General features: G+C 38.5%; 1 protein-coding gene across 2 annotated transcripts in view; it reads right to left on the minus strand.

Moving 5' to 3' along the window:
* Window positions 1-461: 461 nt before the first annotated feature.
* Window positions 462-18330, minus strand: part of LOC139752905 (uncharacterized) — a 67021-nt gene continuing 49152 nt past the window's right edge. The window contains exons 1-3 of one of the 2 annotated variants that reach the window (XM_071668957.1): window positions 12988-13278; window positions 5157-5269; window positions 462-3538 (exon numbers count right to left, since the gene is read on the minus strand). In XM_071668957.1, coding sequence (XP_071525058.1) covers window positions 3310-3538; window positions 5157-5269; window positions 12988-13119 — 474 coding nt within the window. In that variant the 5' untranslated portion in view covers window positions 13120-13278 and the 3' untranslated portion in view covers window positions 462-3309. Of the gene's footprint in view, window positions 3539-5156; window positions 5270-12987; window positions 13279-18330 lie in introns of those variants that run through there. The other variant, XM_071668958.1, reaches the window with a different exon arrangement.

Raw genomic sequence — 18330 nt, forward strand, 5'->3', positions numbered from 1 at the left:
TAGGAAGGGTCCTGGATATACTTCCCCTGATGTCCTTCCTACCACTTTGGGGCTGACCACAAGAAAACGGTGTAAATTCGTTGCTCCTTCCACGCCGAGTGATCTACCCTTTTTGAGTATATTACCAATTAGTAAACATTTCATATCGCTGCATGTTCATATAAGCTTCTGGATTTTCGAAACACCTGTATCCTTTTCTCTGTAGCCTGTAATTCCAAGTCCTTAATTATGATTGATGAAATTCCCCATAAGTTTCTTCGTACATTTTCCTTGTCTGACCTCCATTATCTTAATTTTTTCTTCTTCACCAAACTGGACAGCTAAGCTCCTCTTTTCCTAACTCATACGACTCATTTCTGGTGTCATTCTTGTTCTGTGTTTTTTTTTTTTTTTACTATGTAATCCATAACTTCGAAAAAGGATGAGATACCAGGATGAATTTCGACAAATAAAACAAGACAAATCATCGCATCTATATTAAAATCACTAACACGTAATATCACATCTCACTAGCTTTGGGTTAAGGTTATTAGTTTTAATTTGATCAATTATAACTTCGTGTAGTTTCTAGACAAAAAAAAAATCATATTCTGAAAGATACATCAAACCAAAACCTTCAAATGCAATCAGTAAATTTTCCGAACATTTAAGTATAACATTAAAGCTTCATAAAATAGTATTTCTCAGTTTCTCGTAATGCAATATACATGTGAAATACTCTGACACCAAGTTATAACTTGGTGACAGTGTAGAGTTCAATTACTCAGTTATGGTAATAAGAAATTTGCTGTTTCTTATAGACACAATAGCAACAGCACCCCATATATATAAAAAAATCTATAAAAAAAGATATGGAGTTTTATATAATACCTAACCTAGGCCAGTGCAAAGTACAAAATTCAGTCTTTTCTTGAAAATATAGAGATAAGAACACATCTGTCTTGTCAGTTCTAGCACTTAGGAGCTGTGAGCAGAACTCATTATCTTGACAGTCAACTTAATCCTACAACTTAAATGTCCCTTGCTGAAAACTTTGATAACGTGAGATTATAAACACTAAAAATACTGATCAAATGATTTATACACAGCACTTAACAATCAACATTATCAATCTATATAAAGAAAAAATTCAACAACTATCAATACGCAGCTGAAAGCGAACCAGAACCTGAGATGATCCTGTCTAAAAAGTAAACCATCAGGAGGTTAAGAAGGTCCAAAACAAAAGGTATCTCTAAAATATTGTCACAGCGTTCCATCTGTTATCTACAATAACTGAATCTAACCTTCGACTGCAGTTATGTACGCGACCACTCAGTATACACACATCTACTAACAACAACCAAAGCCAAAACCAATGGCTGGTACATTATCCTACAACCAAACCTCACGAGACACGTCTCAAAGGGCATTACTGGGCTCACTGTGTTCTCAAATCCCCGTACTCCTTCCCATCATTAACTTAAAAGAAGTAGCGACAATGAAAAAACTTACCAACCAATCATATCGTAAGGAAGTCGTAGACTTAAGTCATCCTTAACTACAGTGATTCTGCTGGTGGTGAGATGTTTGGCACTGTCGCATTTCTTTTTAAGGAGCTCTAGGATTCTGTGGCGGTAGAATGTTCATATCCAGATAAATCTACAACGAGAGTTTTATCAGAACTGAAAGTCCACCATTGATATTAAAAGAGTATTGGTAAGTGCACCAATGCGTTTCTGAACTGAGTACATTATTTATATATATATATATATATATATATATATATATATATATATATATATATATATATATATATATATTATACTTTGTCACTGTCTCCTGCGTTAGCGAGGTAGCGCAAGGAAGCAGACGAAAGAATGGCCCAGCTCATCCACATACACATTATACATAAACGCACACGTACGCACATATACATACCTATACACTTCAACGTATACATACATATACATACAGACATATACATATATACACATGTACATACTCAAACATACACCTCCCTCCCCACGCGAGGTAGCGCCAGAAAAAACAAAGGCCACATTGGTTCGCACTCAGTCTCTAGCTGTCATGTGTAATGCAACGAAACCACAGCTCCCTTTCCACATTCATTACATATATATATATATATATATATATATATATATATATATATATATATATATATTATATCATGTGGCACGGCTTTTAACTCCCAGTGGTCCGCAGCCAGGTACCGCTTTTATCGAGGCATGTAAGAAGAGCGTTTCAAGGGGTCATTTAAAATCTGCTGTGTTATGTACCTTAACGAGAGATGGCAGAAAAAAAAGCTTTTCAGCCTATGATCCTAGCATCAAAGTAACAACGATTTTTTTTTAAGATAAAATTAGTTATATATGTTAGCTTACTTTACCTAACTTGCCATTTTGAGAGATTGGGTACGGTAAAGTACAATTATATGCGATAAATTCAGAAAAAAAAATAATTCAAATGGTTTCTGTGATAGAGTTGATTTACTTCTATGACAGAAATGAATATCCACAATATTAATTAAAGGGATATTCTTTTAATGAATGACTATTTGTTGAACTGATGTCAGTCTTGCCCAAATACAGCTTCGCCCTATAAGAGACTAGTTCTTTGCTACGTTAGGCTCGGTTTGGTCAGTAGGTACGAAGTTATCGAGAGTAGATGTAGGACAAACAAGTCACGAGACACAGGACGAAGTTATTGTGAATAGGCAGATGTAGGGCCAAAAAGGTCAAGAGACAAAGTTGCAAGTGGCCTTGTGTTTCAATATAAAGGAATAGCGTTAAGTTTCTAGATTGCAACAGTCTACCAGTTTGATTATTTTTTATTTATCTTTTTTTTTTGAGAAGACGTGAGGTTAAAAATGTCTGAAATCATGTATGTGATTGTGATACTGCATCAATCCAAGAGACAGTATTATGATCCAGTACAGATTATCTGTCTATCTATGCTCATTGAGATTTCTTAAAACTCCTTGCTTACTGGTGCATTCCATCATAACATAACCTATCAGCAAGTGAGGCCTTAAGAAATGATTGACGTGGTCTTACACATTCACACTGATACAAGATGAACCTTAACAATAAACAGCCTAGCCATAAATTAATAATCCCACCAAACAACAGCAAGCCACATCATCCAGGAAACCCAGACATTAAATGGTGCTTCATCACGAAAGTGATGTATGTGAAAGGTTTGATATGATCACTTCTTTCCTAAATCCAAATTATCATTAATCAATAAATAGATTTCTAACGCTTAAAATCACACTGTGGTAGGAGAGGCGCAGGCCTTAGTGGCAGATTAGGGAGTAGCAGTATTGCTACAGTCCCTAGAAGTCGCGGTAGTACTAATGGCGAGCGTGAGACTGAAGGAGACGAGGACTTCCCTGCGGAAGTGGAGGCGGCAGCTGTACTCCCCAGTGAAGTTGGTGGTGAAGCCCTTGAAGACGAGGTAGGAGCGCGGCATCTGGTACCGGTTGGCCAACACGAAGACGTTAGGATCATTGTCCGCCGTTTCTGGCATCTTCCAACTGAGAAGGGGGATGTGCATTGTTATTACTGATGCTCTGCTATTAAATGTTACCCATACCCTTCTCAAACATTACTGACGCTTTAGTTTATAATCTACTAAAGCATTGTGATGCTAATGATAATCTGAAATATTAAATGTTGCTCAAATCAAGAATACAATGTTAATACAAAGGTAACAATCATGGAAAGAACTCCTCATTGAGGCCATTACACAATAAATAAAATGATGCAAAGTAAAAAAAAAAAAAAGCAAAATTGTGGGAGAGAGAGAGAGAGAGAGAGAGAGAGAGAGAGAGAGAGAGAGAGAGAGAGAGAGAGAGAGAGAGAGAGAGAGAGAATTGTACAACTAAAGAAAAAATATCAAATCTATCCTGGATGCTTAGATAGGACAAAATGCAAAAACAGCGATCGCGATTTTGATACTGCAGAAATTATATTGTTGAAATGCTGATAATATTCCTCTAAACTGTCGCTGAAACTTCATCAAAATGCGATATAAATTTTGAGAAAATGCAATTCATACTTTTATAATAATACTGCCGGAATGATAGTGTTATCCATCATAATCTTCCTGAAATGCAACCGATTCCAAGTGTCAATCAAACTTGGCAAAAATTACTCGCGCATATGAAGGACAATTTGCTTGAAGCTAAACACGATCTACCGATACTCAATGTGATTTGTCGACCATCTTCAGTGCTCCCGCCGCTGTACGACTGAAATCAACTGATATTTATGATCAACTATCTTTTTTTTAAGGAAACTGATACTTTGCTGAAATAAAAATACTGAAATAGTGTTGGCTCTGCCAACCTGCTGTCGAATGAGCTATTATAATCAATTATTATTATCAATTAGTCTACAGTAGCACTACTACTACTATGAGTGTTTCTGAAGTGAATATATATATATATATATATATATATATATATATATATATATATATATATATATATATATATATACTTGCGCTGTGCTGCCTTGTGTCCCAATTTGCGTGCTCTCACTTGATTTAACTATCTACAGATTTCTGCCCTGCTCTGTGCTGCGTTGCTTACGTCTCAATATGCGCCTAGCTTTACTTCTGGTTTTGACAAAAGAGAGATGATAAGGATGATTTTACATAAAACATACTGTTTTCTTAAAGGTATGTGGGTCAGAGTGACCAGGATTTAAGGTGCTCCTTCCGCGGCAAATGCTTAGGTACAACTTCAGGGAATGATGAACAGCTGGGGCAGTTGTTATGCCTAACTGTTCGGGCCGGAAATCGAAACCTTTCCATAAACTCCCTGAGAAAATTCTAGGAATACCAGTGATTGTAACAACTTTCCTTCAATGGAATAAGCAATTAATCCACAAAAAAGGGGTGCGAGGGAAGTAGAAAGTTGTTAGAAATAGGCAGCTAAAGGAATGTAGCTGAACGTGAACATTCTTAGAGCGCCGTAGTTGGCATTTTAAGGAAGGAAGAGTTGTTAGACTAAAGCCGATAAGTCCAATGATATTTTCAGACTATCGTAAAGAGCGATGTTGTATAAAAGTCCAATCAGCTAACAATGAAGCAGGTTTAAAAGACTGGCGACAGAGGATGAGCTGCTGGTACACCAGATGCTGACTTACTCAATGTAATAGTCCCAGAATTGTGTGGTGCTGTTGAGGTAGACGTCTGGGGCGTCGCAGAAGATGTAGCCGCACTCCCGGTAAGGCACCGATATCGTCATCCCGTCGTGGACCTGGGGGAGGAGGCGATACCGTTGGGTAAATCAATCTTTCATTTTGTTGTCTACTTGTTCCCATTTCCCTCTCCCCCTGAGGCCAGACTAACAAACCTCACCTGGCCTTTAGTGATTAAAATGTCACTGACTGCATTTGTAAATGAATTTGTATATGAATTTAAAATTTCATGGTAGAGTCTAATATCAAAAAGTTCATATATCACACCAGCCTTGCATACATAAAGCGGGCAATAAGAACAATATATTTCTGAAAGTGCTGATGCAAGGCAGCTATGACAGTACCAACAGGAATAACTATCTACAGTTTTTACACCCACACACAATATTCATATCCTCAGCCACCCTCGCACCCCTGTTAAGTAATCCTTCCATAAGGTACGTATAACTATGGTAGTTTGTCTTTTCGCTCCTACTTCAACATGTTCCTAGGAACACGAACATACGTCCAAATTAGCAGCCTTATTTTTGGGAAATGGAAAGGAAACGCTCACATTTGCAAGGCAGCCAATAGCTGACATGGGCTATGGGGAAGGGCTGGCAATCCCCCTCCTCTACGGACGCCTGGGAGAGAAGGTAGTGGGGTAACGTGACAGAAAAGATGACAAAAAAAGTCTATACAATTTGTTCAATTATATTTTCTATTGGATCAGTTACTTTTGTTAACATTTTCAAATTTCATCTCTTCTCTTCGAACTCCTTAGAAGCCCGGCCAGAACACCAGCGGTTTTATCGCGATATCCCCTCCCTCTCCGTGGGTCTGGGCATGGGTACATAGCTATATATATCTTAAGTAAACCTAAAAAGAAAAAAAGAGATATATCGCGTGTGTCAAAAATGCCCTAGGTGAGGACTGACACCTGCCGCTTGGGATAACACTGGTCGCAATTTGAGAATGGGCACCAGACAGCAACATATCTACGGCGAAGTGTTAAGGAGCTAACTACGAACTGATGGTGTGAACTGGATATGCAAGTGATCATGATAACAATGAAAAAAATTATGACGAACAAAATGACAATGGAAGCTTACTAATTGAAAAAAAGGAAAAATCAGCCGACTTAGAAATGGGTGGAAAAACATGGAGAAATTGACAATAGAAAATGATAGAAGAGCTAAAGCCTAGACTAGGAGGAGGAATTGGCCGTTGGGAATTAAACAAAAGTTAACAACTGAGAAGCTGGCAATGAGGAGTTGTCAGAAAGGAGCAGGCAAGAAGAAGCTGACCATGAGAAGCTGACACTGTCGGCCTGCCACTCCAGTGGAGAAGACAATGAAAGGGACTTAATAACCGAGAATTAGCTCCCACCTGACCAATAACGCTTACATCATGTCTTCACGCTTAACTAGGCTATTCATTTAACTGTTGAATTATAGGCTTATCCTTTATTCTGAATTATAGCTATTCAACTGATTGTATTATTACGGGATATCCCCTTTATTCTGAATTATAATCTTTTCACATTATCTTTTAATTCACATTATCTTTTAATTATAATTTTGGATTACAGGCTATTCACTTTATTTCAACACAACTAGGCTATCATATTTTTCATTTTCAAGGTATTCTCATTATTTTTGAATTACATAACTCCCCTTTTACGTCCCCACTTTACTGTCTACCGTGATATTCACCTTTATTGAAAATACATAAAAATACTCCATAATCTTATTATTGCAATCATAATCGAAACGTTGTATGACATGCATCTTAAACCAGTGACAAGGTCTGGTTGGTGATCGTTCTCAGAAAAGTTTTTTGCATTTCGGTAATCGTTTTTTTCCCCTTTTTCTCAGTATCCGCTGAGCAGTTTACTTCACAGTCGCGCATCAGAAATAAAATATTTCCAAACATTTCACCAAACACATTTCCAACACATTACATCTACATCATACGATACCTTGTAGAAGGAATTTCAATTTTCTTTTACATAATTTCGCATACTTATACAATAAAAGTGTGTGTGTGTGTGTGTGTGTGTGTGTGTGTGTGTGTAATACGAAAGTCAGTTATATGGACAAAGGCGCCTACAAGTAAAATCACCAAGACCGACCGACCATCAACTATGTACAGTAAACGGAACTGACGGAATAATAAGTCCTAACATGGGCAACAAATACTAGTTTCCTGTCGAATGACATGAGCACAGAGGAAGACATGCGCGTGTATATGACGGCGTGTGGTCAACACCATGACACCAGCTCTGAGGACATTACCCTCGGCTTCATCCAGAGTTTAGAACTTTCCTGCATGAAATTCATGAACAGGATGCAATGACAAGTTTGAAGGCCTTAAGTAAGTAATCCTGAGAAAAGAATATCTGCCAAGCCTGAAAGCCGTCTTTAAAAGCCAACACCGAATAAATCTTGAAATTAACGTCATGTAAGATGTCCGTTTTCCGTTTCACTGACATATATATATCCCTGGGGATAGGGGAGAAAGAATACTTCCCACGTATTCCCTGCGTGTCGTAGAAGGCGACTAAAAGGGGAGGGAGCGGGTGGCTGGAAATCCTCCCCTCTCGTTTTTTTTTTTTTTTTTTTTTTGATTTTCCAAAAGAAGGAACAGAGAAGGGGGCCAGGTGAGGATTTTCCCTCTAAGGCCCAGTCCTCTGTTCTTAGCGCTACCTCGCAAACGCGGGAAATGGCGAATAGTATGAAAAAAAAAAAAAAAAAAAAATATATATATATATATATATATATATATATATATATATATATATATATATATATATATATATATATATATATACATGCTGTACGAGGCTGGAGGGTGGGTATGTATGTAGGCCAGGGAAATGATACTCTCAAATCAAAACCAATGCAGCCCTCGGGGTACTTCCTTCCCTAATCCAACTCAAGAGCCTGCATGATGCAAGGGAGTGCCCAACTCAAGGCCATCCCGGATGTCAAGCTGAACTCAAAACGGTACACTAATATTCATCTGACTACTGTTTAACGTTTAGTTAATACACCTTACCTAATCCATGTTACGTTAGATATGTTTATGTTGAGGCCAATCGGTTAAGTTAACAGGTAAGGAAAACGTTACATAGAAATATAAACTTTCAGGCTACATCAAGGCCGGTCAGGTAACTTCTGATTTCAGTATTCTTGCACTGATGCAATCCCTTCCCGTCCATGTTAAGCTTAAGGCCGTCTTTTCTTTCCCTTACAAACACAGGTATTCCAAACCATGTTTGTGAAGAAAGTGACATAACGAGACTTATAAAGTGGTGAAATGCCAGCATGGAAAAAAAAATTACGAAGTATAATGATGAACAGCATAAGGTGAGGCATTGTCGAGAGAAACCTGATGTGAATCATAATTACCAAAACTGAGGAGATTATATATAGCATGGCTGTCAATCTAAGCAGATGCTGCTTAATCTATAGTAAGAGGAAATGCCTAAGACATAACTTTCCGCTGCGTTGCAACATAAAGCGACCACAACATGAGGCATGGTTACCAGTAGAACACGAACCCATAATCACTAACTACAAAACACGAACTACAATTACAAAGAAACACAATACTAGCATAACTGCTAAGAGAATATGAAACATAATTAAGGTTAAGAATGACAAATTGCCAGTCACAAGAAAGCGTTGGCCATAATGATCTGAAAAAATATTCAAAAGCACAAACGTGAATTTTACTTGATTCTGTGTAAGAAACGAATAGTTCATCATTCACCACGTTTCAGCACAGAAAAAATATCTTTAAACTTAAAAACGGCAGCATACTGTACGTAGATAGTCTAGCTATCAACAGCAGAATATGTAGCACGATCATTTGTAACAAAAGAAATCCATTACCAATTATAACAGAATTCTAACACAATGGTCAACAATAGCAAACGAAGCATAATGAAAAAGAATACATACCAGCAGTGGCAGAATATAACCACTATCTAACTCAGTTTATGAACTTAAATCATAATTACAAGATTGGATTTGAGTTACGAAACACAAACGAACATGAATCATTACTTAAAAGAATTTGAAGCGTTAATCTTAGGCAAAATATGACGCATAATTATGAACAGCCTCAATACTAAACGTGATGAATAATAATAAACAAACTGATGCAGTAGTATCAACAGAAAATGTGATATCGCCACTGAATTCAGAATCATAATTATCAGTAAAATCAAAGCACAGAGGATAATCATCACTGCTGAACATAAGCCATATATATATATATATATATATATATATATATATATATATATATATATATATATATATATATTAAATGGTGTTTAATAATTCATGCAATCTTCGAGTTTCTGTCAATTACCACAAGTTACATGTTTCATCTACTGTTCTCCTAATTCGAAAAACTTTAAACTTTCCTCAACTATTTGAATTCCTGCCACGAAGCCGTCACGTCCTCCCATACACGAACTGAGGGGTATTACATTATACTTAAGGCATCTCTAAAGGAGTGGCGGAGAGCCGGACTATGGATGTAAGGGAAGGAGGGGAGGAGGAGTCAAGGGCAAATACTTTGTGGGAGATCTTCTCAGGTTGGGTTATACTTATTATGACTTACATAAAAAAAAACACACACGCACACCCACATAGTCTATTTCTAAACTTAAATGAGTACATTTGAATTAAAAAAGACAAAAAACTGGGTATATAAGCTTTTAATTATATATCTATATCTATATCTATATATATATATATATATATATATATATATATATATATATATATATATATATTATATGCCATTTCCCTCGTTAGCGAGGTAGCGTTAAGAACAGGACAGCCTTAGAAAGTCCTCATTTGGCCCCCTCCGCTTCCTCCCCTTTTAGTAGCCTTCTACGACGCGCTGGGAATACGTGGAAAGTATTCTTTCTCCCTTATCCCAAGGGATAATTTATATATATATATATATATATATATATATATATATAGAGAGAGAGAGAGAGAGAGAGAGAGAGAGAGAGAGAGAGAGAGAGAGAGAGAGAGAGAGAGAGAGAGAGAGAGAGAGAGAATGAATTTCTCCCGTATTTTACAACCTGCAACTGAGTCATGGAATTCAAAATATCTCGTTAATAAGGTCAAGCTTCTTAAGAATGGCAAGGCTCACAAGCCTCGACTGACTGTCTGATGACGTATCTCAAGACGCTTCTTCACCAACCTCAACTTGGCAGGTATCCTAGCCTGCGTGGTGCCAAACCAAGCAGATTAGCGGAAAAGCCTTTAATGGAAACTACCATCTGCTAACGTTAAAGCCACTCTCCAAACTTGCTCTTTAACCCTGAAGGTACTAGGTAAAAATGTAGACAAAATAAGGGTGATTATTGTTTTGTAGGGGAAACCATGAATTTGGGAAGTCTGGAATAAAAGTCCTAAATGCTATATATCTATACATTTCTGAGGAGTGGCTAAAATTCTCCGATGCAAAAGTGCGTGCATACCAGCTCCAAGGGAAATTATCAACCAGCTTACTGGATATTCCAGTACATTACGACAACTCTCTCAACACTACGGACATGTTCCTCACCTCTAATCTTCCACGCCTAAGTAACATTTTCATCGTAACTTCTTCAACTGATCACAATTTTGTGGTGGCTGCCATGCCTATCGCTCCTCTTTCTCGTACTCTCCAGCATACGTTATGGTTCTTCGAAAGCGCTGGCTGAACTAACACAAAATCTATTTCTCTTTTTCCTATACAACAAAGCTTTGGAACTTCACCCTCTCACGTTTGACCTAAAGGCTAATAAAGTTTTTGGACTATTATTCTATGCTTTTTTTCTTTCCCCTATTATTTCATTTTACTTAATGTCTGGCCTCGATGAGGACTTCTCGTGTCGAAAATTTACAAAACGAAAAATCGTGCACATCCCAACCAATGGAATATAATTATTTTTAGTAAACTTTAGATCGACTGGAAAATAATTATGAACACTTTCCGAAGTGGCAAAGCTTTATATTCAACAAGGGGAGTGTGAGGAGAACAAGAAAAGGATCCTCACCTTAAGGCAACGCACGAAAAAAAAATTAGTCGTCACAAAAAAAAAAACTGCTTGGGTCCTGGTATGGTGGGTGTCGTCATCAGGTTGGGCCGGGGTCCGAGCTAATGACTGACAAGTTCACGGCGAAGAAATTAATTCCACAACATAACATCCTGTTTCTACACTCCCGGTATACACAAGTACTTGTTTAAGTGTGCGAAAATAAATCTGGGTAGGGCCTTTGCAAAAAGCCATTGTTGTGTGTGTGTGTGTGTGTCCGACAATGTAAACTGGTATCTTTATGAACCTGTCTGTTGTGTTAAGCGTTTGTACACCATTGTTTGCATAAGAAAACTGTTTCCATGTAAATTTTAAGCTATTCTATTTTCTCTCTCCTGTGAGATTCACGTAAGGCACGTTATCAGTCCTCGACGAACAGTAAATATTAGGTCTCTGCCACATGACGCACGCTATCATTTTTCCGATTATATAAAACACTACATCACCACCACAGAAAAAAAAAAGAGCTCAGGTGTTATGTGGTTCAAAGAATTCCCGCCATTACCAAGAAAAAGACCTAAGCACTCGATGCGCTTCGCCGCGGCTGTGGTCGGTTCCAAAATATATGTGGCCGGGGAATGTCATCGCCCAGGTGTCCGTGTGTGTGTGTGTGTGTGTGTGTGAGAGAGAGAGAGAGAGAGAGAGAGAGAGAGAGAGAGAGAGAGAGAGAGAGTGATTATTATCATTTGTCCATATATCTCTGCGTATGAGTGCTATTTTCTGTGTATTTTGTGTTATCTATTTGTTTCACAGCTGTTTCTAACTTTTTTTTAGCGAGTGATTTAATATTTTCATTTACCTATTGGCAATGTTCGGGGAATTATGCACTCGCAGGTGGGTGTGATTACCACTTGTGTGTTATGTCTCCCTGTCTGATTATCGTGTTTGTGATTATCATGTATTACGGGGAGAGCTTTCACATTCCTGCTGCCTCGCTTCATAACCTTGCATAATACACCGTTTCTTACTCTTACGTAAACACACAGACACACACCAGCATTAGCCATGTAACCATTTACAGAACAGAGTCGAGGGAAGGTTGAATACCTGGTGTGGGTATGGACAGAAGGCCCGATCCCGGGGTGGGGAGGGGCATGCTGACTCATATTCAGTAACACTGATTGTGTGCCTTACTGTCATTCCCCTGTAACACAATTCAGTTAGCAAAATTCAAGAACGATTCCTCGAAAGCATGTGATGCTTCACTAGTCACTTTGTTTCCAAGAGAAAAAACGTCCAAATTACGTCATTTGCCTCTCCTTTATTGGCTACTTGACAGCTTTTTATATAATGTATAATTTACGTAGACCGTACCACCTAAATACCCCCGTTGACCTCGTAAGTGCGCTTGTTTCAAGTTCACCCCTGCATGTAAACGGATAATAATAAAAAAGTAACATAATTTCTAACGCGTGGACTTAACATATCAGAGAAAAAAGATAAATACAGGCACCCAACAGATGAGCGAAGAGAAGGAACTGGCGTGACCATACATTGCCTGTCATCTATATAACAAAATATTCCTGACTATACGATATGGTTCTTCATCTACTTGCAATATTCAGTATTTGCATGGTAAGACAAATCTGAATACCAAAGCTTATGTGTTTTACATGCAACACAAAATGAAGAAAAACAACAAAATACATAAATCATGTAACACCCCAAACATTTGTATCTCACCTTTTCCCCAGGAACTCCGACAAATGCGCGGACCTTCAGCAGACTCGATGCAGGTGTGTCCTGAGCTTGTCCTTCGATGCAGCTCAAAGCCAAAATCATCGCAAAACACACCCACTGCATTGCGCTGGTCATGATTTCGACAACTTTTCACAATAGACGATATCTATTATCTATACTTCTCTCTTAATAGCTGGGACAAATTTATAACATATGGCACGAGTGATGGCGACGCAGGGCTCGCTCTGTTGCTCCACACTCTACCAGAGTTACCACTAAACTGCCACGCGCCCCTCCCTCGCTCAGGGAAGTAGTGAACGTGCCCAGCGGTGGGCTGGTGGTGCCATGTCGCGGTTATTAGCACCAAACTGAATCATATTGTTCACAAAAAAATACAAAGTTCGCACATGCGCTTCAATGCTTTATCGTTTCTTGTATACTGTACAATGATGAAGTAAGGCAAGAGGAAGTAATTAGACGATGAATGCGAAAAAAAAAAGAACGGGGGGGAAAGCACCATCATAATATTCATCACTAACTCTTGCCATAAGACGGAGGAAAACACCGCGTTCATTATTTTATTTTGTTGATGTCTATAAATTTCTGCTGAGACTTCATTTCCAGTTATGCTAAAGACGTGTTACCAAATACACTTGAGTGTATATTTTTCTTTTCTTTCGCGTATGTTTGTATCTCACGCGTGAACCAGATAAGAATAGATGACTGAGCCTTAGAAGGAAAGAAATCATTCGCCTGACGTCTGTCGTTGCATCTTACAGAATTCACAGGAGAGTATTTTTAACCCTCCACCCCCCCCATCATTCTTGGCCGTCTTCTACGAAACGAAGATATGTGATCAGTAGTCTTTCTTCCATATATATATATATATATATATATATATATATATATATATATATATATATATATATATATATATATATATATAAACACGAAAATGAAACAATAAGTTCACAAGTGCACTTTCGTGTAATGATCACATTGTCAGGGGAGATATAAGATTTGATCATTACACGAAAGTGCATTTGGGAACTTAGTTTCATTTTCGCTTTTTTCCCTTTTTTTTTGCATGTATTAGATCAAGCGCACCACTGTGACCTCTTGCAATATATATATATATATATATATATATATATATATATATATATATATATATATATATATATATATATTTGTATGGGTTTTCAGAAAAGAAGAGTGAATGTTGGGGTGAAGAGGGTGGTGAGAGTAAGTGAGCTTGGGAAGGAGACGTGTGAGGAAGTACCAGGAGAGACTGAGTACAGAATGGAAAAAGGTGAGAACAATGGAAGTAAGGGGAGTGGGGGAGGAATGGGATGTATTTAGGGAATCAGTGATGGATTGCGCAAAAGATGCTTGTGGCATGAGAAGAGTGGGAGGTGGGTTGATTAGAAAGGGTAGTGAGTGGTGGGATGAAGAAGTAAGAGTATTAGTGAAAGAGAAGAGAGAGGCATTTGGACGATTTTTGCAGGGAAAAAATGCAATTGAGTGGGAGACGTATAAAAGAAAGAGACAGGAGGTCAAGAGAAAGGTGCAAGAAGTGAAAAAAAGGGCAAATGAGAGTTGGGGTGAGAGAGTATCATTAAATTTTAGGGAGAATAAAAAGATGTTCTGGAAGGAGGTAAATAAAGTGCGTAAGACAAGGGAGCAAATGGGAACTTCAGTGAAGGGCGCAAATGGGGAGGTGATAACAAGTAGTGGTGATGTGAGAAGGAGATGGAGTGAGTATTTTGAAGGTTTGTTGAATGTGTTTGATGATAGAGTGGCAGATATAGGGTGTTTTGGTCGAGGTGGTGTGCAAAGTGAGAGGGTTAGGGAAAATGATTTGGTAAACAGAGAAGAGGTAGTAAAAGCTTTGCGGAAGATGAAAGCCGGCAAGGCAGCAGGTTTGGATGGTATTGCAGTGGAATTTATTAAAAAAGGGGGTGACTGTATTGTTGACTGGTTGGTAAGGTTATTTAATGTATGTATGACTCATGGTGAGGTGCCTGAGGATTGGCGGAATGCGTGCATAGTGCCATTGTACAAAGGCAAAGGGGATAAGAGTGAGTGCTCAAATTACAGAGGTATAAGTTTGTTGAGTATTCCTGGTAAATTATATGGGAGGGTATTGATTGAGAGGGTGAAGGCATGTACAGAGCATCAGATTGGGGAAGAGCAGTGTGGTTTCAGAAGTGGTAGAGGATGTGTGGATCAGGTGTTTGCTTTGAAGAATGTATGTGAGAAATACTTAGAAAAGCAAATGGATTTGTATGTAGCATTTATGGATCTGGAGAAGGCATATGATAGAGTTGATAGAGATGCTCTGTGGAAGGTATTAAGAATATATGGTGTGGGAGGCAAGTTGTTAGAAGCAGTGAAAAGTTTTTATGGAGGATGTAAGGCATGTGTACGTGTAGGAAGAGAGGAAAGTGATTGGTTCTCAGTGAATGTAGGTTTGCGGCAGGGGTGTGTGATGTCTCCATGGTTGTTTAATTTGTTTATGGATGGGGTTGTTAGGGAGGTGAATGCAAGAGTTTTGGAAAGAGGGGCAAGTATGAAGTCTGTTGGGGATGAGAGAGCTTGGGAAGTGAGTCAGTTGTTGTTCGCTGATGATACAGCGCTGGTGGCTGATTCATGTGAGAAACTGCAGAAGCTGGTGACTGAGTTTGGTAAAGTGTGTGAAAGAAGAAAGTTAAGAGTAAATGTGAATAAGAGCAAGGTTATTAGGTACAGTAGGGTTGAGGGTCAAGTCAACTGGGAGGTGAGTTTGAATGGAGAAAAACTGGAGGAAGTGAAGTGTTTTAGATATCTGGGAGTGGATCTGGCAGCGGATGGAACCATGGAAGCGGAAGTGGATCATAGGGTGGGGGAGGGGGCGAAAATTCTGGGAGCCTTGAAGAATGTGTGGAAGTCGAGAACATTATCTCGGAAGGCAAAAATGGGTATGTTTGAAGGAATAGTGGTTCCAACAATGTTGTATGGTTGCGAGGCGTGGGCTATGGATAGAGTTGTGCGCAGGAGGGTGGATGTGCTGGAAATGAAATGTTTGAGGACAATGTGTGGTGTGAGGTGGTTTGATCGAGTATGTAACGTAAGGGTAAGAGAGATGTGTGGAAATAAAAAGAGCGTGGTTGAGAGAGCAGAAGAGGGTGTTTTGAAATGGTTTGGGCACATGGAGAGAATGAGTGAGGAAAGATTGACCAAGAGGATATATGTGTCGGAGGTGGAGGGAACGAGGAGAAGAGGGAGACCAAATTGGAGGTGGAAAGATGGAGTGAAAAAGATTTTGTGGGATCGGGGCCTGAACATGCAGGAGGGTGAAAGGAGGGCAAGGAATAGAGTGAATTGGAGCAATGTGGTATACCGGGGTTGACGTGCTGTCAGTGGATTGAATCAAGGCATGTGAAGCGTCTGGGGTAAACCATGGAAAGCTGTGTAGGTATGTATATTTGCGTGTGTGGACGTATGTATATACATGTGTATGGGGGTGGGTTGGGCCATTTCTTTCGTCTGTTTCCTTGCGCTACCTCGCAAACGCGGGAGACAGCGACAAAGCAAAAAAAAAAAAAAAAAAAAAAAAAAAAAAAAAATATATATATATATATATATATATATATATATATATATATATATATATATATATATATACATATATATACAATCATGAAAGGGACACAGAAGTCTGCTCTTATGATGTTTATGCAAATCATGAGTGCTACTACTTTCTAAGATTCCGCAATTTGAAAAGAACGTCTATTTATTTCATTTTATGAACGTGGACACTCCACCGAACACCAACCCTGTACTGATTGAATGAACAACAGCAGCATCTAACCAACACGTTCAGTTTATGAAGTGTGGTGCTAGGTTCACGATAATCCTAACCAAACTGGTCATACTATGAAAGGATCCAGTAACTTTGAAATCACAGTATATCAGTTGGATTTTACTGATGGGGAAAAGCAGTGATGGCATGATTATTTTGCTCTAAATAAGATGAAACTCTGACGCAATTCTTTGTCACCCATGAAGGGAAGATACACAGCGCAGCTAATACGAAATTTTCTGAATGGACAATATATTAACTGAAAATATACGAGCATGACGGTCATGTCAGTGACAAGAAGCAAGAGTTTTCTTAATGTACGAGGACAAATATATTCAGGAAAATGGTTTGATCTCACAATGTTGCCGCTGTGAGCGTAAGTGAGAGAAAAAGAACTGGACAATGAACACCGCATATTTAGTTGATGCGTCATTAGCCAATATTTGAGAGGTAAATAATCTTACTGTTTTGGAACCACGCCATAAAAGCTTATGAATTTCACGGGAATTAGAATTTTTTGTCGGGAGTCAAATGAACTTGAAGGGTGAGCCCTTATATCGCGTAGTTTAGTTACTAAACGCTCAAACCTGGTAAAAGAGCTATCAATACATTTAACACGGCAGTAAGGGATGACTATGCGAGACGTAGAAATACAGAGTTGGGAAGAGTTTAAGTAAAGGAAATACCAGCATGGGGCTACGCAGAAGATATGTATCTCTAGGAAATAGAGCTTGCTGTAAGTTACCCACGCCGCTCTTTAAGGTCTTGGCCGAGCGCTATTCGTTTTTCTGGTTATTGCATCTTAAAATTTGTCGTGTTTCGGCTCAAGACTAAACAAGTCAACGTTTTTTTTTGTTTTGTTTTGTTTGTGCTACGGTGGGAGAGTTTAACTGCGTGATGCTCCGTATCAACACCCGCACACACGTGGGCCTCTGTGGTGTGTTGATGAGTCAGCACTGCCTGGACAAGGATCAAACCCTCATGGATTCGAATCCTGGGCCTGGCAATTAGCCTTCACCCAACCTAGGTGTTCATCCTACGCTCAAGGCTGGCTTAGACTGAGATGTGTGTGCCTATAGTATACACAGAAGTGAAAATATGACATCATATGTAAGGTTAAGAAACAGGGCAACACGAGTGTACAACCCCGTGATATATATATATATATATATATATATATATATATATATATATATATATATATATATATATATATATATATATATATATATATTGGAAAGGATCACAATTTTGCGCGTGATCAAGTATATTCCTATGAGTCCACGGGGAAAATGAAACAATAAGTTCCCAAGTGCACTTTCGTGTAATAATCACATCATCATGAGAGACACAAGAGAGAAATATAACAGTCAGTTGATATACAACGAAGAGACGCAGCTAGGACAATCGCAAGTTTACCAACTGGCGTCCTAGCTACGTCTCTTCGTTGAATATCAACTGACTTATATTTCTCTCTTGTCTCCCCTGATGATGTGATTATT

Source organism: Panulirus ornatus, chromosome 13, assembly GCF_036320965.1.
Source record: "Panulirus ornatus isolate Po-2019 chromosome 13, ASM3632096v1, whole genome shotgun sequence".
Taxonomy (NCBI): domain Eukaryota; kingdom Metazoa; phylum Arthropoda; class Malacostraca; order Decapoda; family Palinuridae; genus Panulirus; species Panulirus ornatus.